This window comes from Lipotes vexillifer, unplaced genomic scaffold (assembly GCF_000442215.2).
Source record: "Lipotes vexillifer unplaced genomic scaffold, Lipotes_vexillifer_v1.1 scaffold623, whole genome shotgun sequence".
In the NCBI taxonomy this organism is placed as follows: domain Eukaryota; kingdom Metazoa; phylum Chordata; class Mammalia; order Artiodactyla; family Lipotidae; genus Lipotes; species Lipotes vexillifer.
Genome location: NW_006796847.1, coordinates 1 through 4,854, shown reverse-complemented (window position 1 = coordinate 4,854; position 4,854 = coordinate 1). Strand labels below are relative to the sequence as shown.

The window sequence follows — 4,854 nt, the reverse complement described above, 5'->3', positions numbered from 1 at the left end:
GAATGCCCGATCAAGGAGGTGGGGACCATGGACTGACATCACTGCAAACCCTTTTAGCGAGAGGGATGATGTAGCCTGTGCAGCACAAGCTTTACCTCCCTTAAGGAGACCTCCCTTTGTTTATTGCTGTGAACTTGAGGCCCTTTTCATACCATTTAAATGAGCTCGATTTCAAAGTATTGATTCAGACTCCTCCAGGATGTTCCAGAAAATAATGAGTATTTCCACACAAGTGACTAATTTACCAGGTTGCTCTGGTTGTCAAAATGTTTCATGTGTTGAATAGATTTACTCTCCACTAGCAGTATACCTCGATTTATGGTGGTTTTCCCATTTTATTGCAGATTACATAATATGGTTAAGTATTGGGTTAATATATATAGGTTTTAATTTTAAGATAAAAAAGGGGTGATTTTGCATTCATATCATGGGTAAAGACCAGTTGGACCAGTGGCTCATTGGATCCCACTCAAAATAGTTGCGTATTCACATAACATAAATACTACCTTTTTGTATAGCTATCTTTCATACGGCTATGATTGTATCTTTTTTTTTTTAAGTCCTGCCAGAAGAAAACTTCCTATTTGAACTTTAAGAACTTTTACATGGTAATTCAAAAACTGCATAGAGTCCTCTCCTTTTGCCACTTACTCCCAAGTCCCAAAGCCTCACTATCCTGCGTGCTCACAGCCTTGCAAGGTACCTTTTGCGGTTTAAGGCTGGAGAATTCCAGACTGATGCTGTCCAGCAGGTGGAGGTGTTGGTCCTAAGTCTCATGGCATTAAAGTCAGCAATATATTCAGTAATCTTTCTCCAAGCAAAGAACTTGAATATGATTTAACTTGGGGAAGAAAAAGCAAACCAAATAACACTGCGATACCTTTAGGTGCAGAGATGTCACCTTTCTTTGCAGCTTTCCCCAGCCCAGCTGGGGGACTAGGACTTCCCAGTTCCTTCGGTTCTCAAAGGCTGCTTAACCCACAGCTGACCCCTCTGTACCCCAGGCCAGCAGGAAAGAAAGCAACGTATTTTCATTAAAAAAAAGGAAGGGAGAAAAATAGCTGTACTCCTCACAAAGTAGTACGTGTGAGATATATTGATATTATGGTTTTTAATCACTTCTGAGGCCCTCACCTCTATTTGTGATTCTATTCGAAAGGAGAAAGATTTTTCCAAACAAGTTTAATATAAGATACACTGTTAGGCAGATTTCATTCCATACGATCAGGTTTTAGGATACATTTGCATATTTAAAAGTAATTCTGAAGGGCAAGTAGCCTGCTGAGGGTTGCTGCTTTGATATGTATCATATGTAAAGTCTTTGGACTTTACAGTTTATTTACATGAGGCATGAGGATCATCAAAAGCGATAATTAAAGAATGAATTGCAGAGAATGCCTTGTACAAGCCCAAGACATTTTTCAAGAGGTTTAAAGTTAAGGATCGGAAGTAAAAATTCACAGCTCTGTTGCCTTCTTCAAACCCCAGAAAGTCAAACTGGCTTAAATAATCTTTGCCCTGCTTTACTCAAAGGGGTTCCTGCCTGGAAAAGAATAGCCCCTAAGAAACCACGATTCTCTTTTTTTATTTTCAATTATCCAGCACCTCCTGGCCAGAGATAAGCCTATTAATTTTGGGACTAAAAATAAATCTGCTTTGAGAACAAATCATTGTGTTTTTCCTGCCTCTCGTAACTTGAGAGTATATGCCAGGAAGGGAGGAACTGAGCAGAATATTTGTCGGCCCCTAACCTTTTACTGATCGGGCACAGTGAGAGGGGAACTCCCCATCTGTCTGTTACTCTCTGACTGCTTTTTTTGTGAAATTTAGGTGGTGCTCTATGTTAAAGAAGAAATGAAGAGGAATGATCTTCCAGAAACAGCAGTGATTGGACTGCTGTGGACCTGTATAATGAACGCTGTGGAATGGAACAAGAAGGAAGAGCTCGTTGCCGAGCAAGCCCTCAAGCATCTGAAGGTACCGGGTCCCAACAAGGCACAGTCTCGGCTGCAGGCCAACTGCAGCTCTTAACAATGTGATAGATGGGTTCTAATCATAATTCGCCCACACTCAGTCCAAACACGTACTTCCTAGTGTTTTTTTTTTTCAAATTTTCCACTACCTAAAATGTTTCAGATGTAAGAGCTTATGAAATACCTAAGGGTAAGTTCTTACTAAAAACAATGTCAGAAAATCCACAGAATAGTCATATATTCAATATTTAAAGGGAAATATAGTCGAACTATTGGTTCTCCTTCTACATGATAAAAATTCTTAATGAGTATTTTTTAAGTAAACTACAAGCTGACATTAGAATTTGAAAACTGAGTGGTGGAAGAAATCAACCGATTGTGTAAATTGTATATTTTTGTGGGGAGATACATATGTTTTTGCTTTTATTGTCCTCTCCCTATAAAAGTGTCTTAAGACACGTGGAAGACTTAGAGCCTGGCTTCAGAGTTTACACTTGAATTGGGAAATCAACAGGTACCTAGTTTAAACTAGGTAGGATGTAAATTCAGATAACTCTCAGTATTTAGGAGGACAGAGCAGTGAGTAGCCTATGCAGGTTAAGTTGACCAGGGAAGGCTCAGAGAAGGAGTTAAGTGTCGAGCTGAGTAGGTCTTAGAGAAAACAATAGCCAAACATCAACAACTGGAAGCCAAGGTCATTTGGGACGAAGGGAACAGTATGAACAAAACCATAAAGATGACATGTGGGGGGTCGGATGTTTAGGAAGGAGACGCCCACTCTTCCAGTGGCAGAGCCACACTTCAGTGATGGAGGGGTCACAGCAGCCCTGGGAACCTTTGGAACTTAGGAACTCTGTCTTATTTTCACAGGACCCATTAGACAGACACAGTAGCATAGGAGTTATCTTTAATATAGTCAGAATTTCATATTTGGTTTCTTTTAGTGGGTACAGTGAGAGAAATCTGATAAGGTGCAGGGATAAAAAATTCATTTTGATTGGTCACAATATTAGAATAAGGTAATCCTCAAAGTGAAGATTTTCTAGGCAAACCTCCAGATTATTGTTATGATTCAAGTGGTGTCAGCCCTGCACCTCTCACGAGAGTAAATGGTTTTACTCCCCACTTCTGTTCCAGCAATACGCTCCACTCCTGGCTGTGTTCAGCTCCCAAGGCCAGTCAGAGCTGATCCTCCTCCAGAAGGTGCAAGAGTACTGTTATGACAACATCCATTTCATGAAAGCCTTTCAGAAGATCGTGGTTCTTTTCTATAAAGGTGTGTATCCATGTCATCCTGCCACTATGTTTCTGTTTTGTTGAAGCTTTTGGAGGGACAGAGTAGGGGGTGAGGCGAGGGGGATAGTCTTTGAGTTTTAGTGATGCAGCCATATTATGTAGAGAGAGAAGGTGCAAACACCATAGACATGCGTGGCCTCAGGAACCAGCCTGATTAGGCCCCTGTACACTTGTCACTGGTGGAAATTGCTAGAAGACTGGTGATGAACTAGTAATTTTGGTGGGGAGGGTTGGTGAAAAAGACTGTAATTACAAAAAATAAGGTCTGTTTTTGCATTGTAAGGATTAGCTATAACAACGGTGATTACCAAATGGTTACATATAGTATGTCCATACCTTTTCAGATGCCATAAAGCTGACTTTAAAATTCCTGAAATAACTAGCTTTTTACTTTGTATTTTAGTTATTTGGCCCAGCCATTCTCCTGTTTTCCAAGGAAATGGCTATTTTTAGAACTTCACATTTACTTTCTTGTTATTGTATTTATAAGGATTAGGTTGCCATGACAACTGGCACAGCCAGTTTATTAAAAATGAATGCTGTTAGGGTTGTTTTTTTTTAACATCTTTAGCTATTAGGGTTTTAACTGATCTCAATCTCTATACCTATAGTATATGAAAAAAATGATCCTGGACTCTTCTTTGGTCTAGGTGTTTGTAGTTTTATGAGGCGAGGGGAAAGGAACACTTAAGAAATGAGACGTTTTGAACATTATAAAATGTTAATTAGAAGTTACTGCTATCTTAAATGGCATAACACAGAAAAGGCTAAAGTATAAATTAATACCAACCAAATGTTTCTTTTCTTTTTGATGTGTTCTTAAATTTGTCTATCTTGAATGACAAGTTGGACATTTGGAATGTAAAAATTTTACATTACTGATTACTAGCTATTTTTAAAACGTTTAATAGCATTTCACAAAGAGTTTTAACTGGCTATCCAGATTCTTCAAATGCATACGTCTTGCCCACAAGGGTTTGGGTGATCTTTTGCTTTCTCAGCACTAAGGTATTTGGCACAATTTCCATATCAGTGGGAGACTGTGATGACTGCCAAGTCCCATTTGAAGTTCAGTAATAGGTGTTTTTCTGTGGCCAGATATGAATTGGCCCTCTTGGATGTGGTCATGAGATAGCAATGTCCTAAAACTAGGGCTTAAATGATACCCAGGGTCATGAGATAGCAATGTCTTAAGTCTAGGTGACCCATCAGAACCAAACCTGCAGGTCCTATGGCCAACCCACCTGTGGTACCCAGGAGCCAAGAAAGGGGAGCACACCCCGCAGCCAGTGGCCATTCTGTCCACACCGGCCACAGCTGGCCCCATTTTAAACTGGTAGAGAGGCCTGTGGGATAGGTTTCACATTTGCTTCATGAGTGGTCAATATTTTCCACTACAGAAAAGCAAACTGTTTATAAACTAGCTGCCGAAACACATAATTTCCTTTCTTGTTGTTTAATAGCCAACCCAACCAAACAGTGTCTCTTACCAAATCCTTGTTTTTTGTTTTTTTTTTTGCGGTACGCGGGCCTCTCACTGTTGTGGCCTCTCCCGATGCAGAGCACAGGCTCCGGACGCGCAGGC

The 4,854-nt window shown here is 40.2% G+C and overlaps 1 protein-coding gene across 1 annotated transcript in view; it reads left to right on the top strand.

Moving 5' to 3' along the window:
• BZW2 (basic leucine zipper and W2 domains 2) overlaps positions 1–3,249 on the top strand; it is a gene marked incomplete at its 3' end in the record, with an annotated part of 33,018 nt that extends 29,769 nt beyond the window's left edge. The window contains exons 8-10 of the mRNA XM_007469031.1: positions 3–18; positions 1,831–1,977; positions 3,111–3,249. Coding sequence (XP_007469093.1) covers positions 3–18; positions 1,831–1,977; positions 3,111–3,249 — 302 coding nt within the window. The remainder of the gene's footprint in view (positions 1–2; positions 19–1,830; positions 1,978–3,110) is intronic.
• Positions 3,250–4,854: the final 1,605 nt, after the last annotated feature.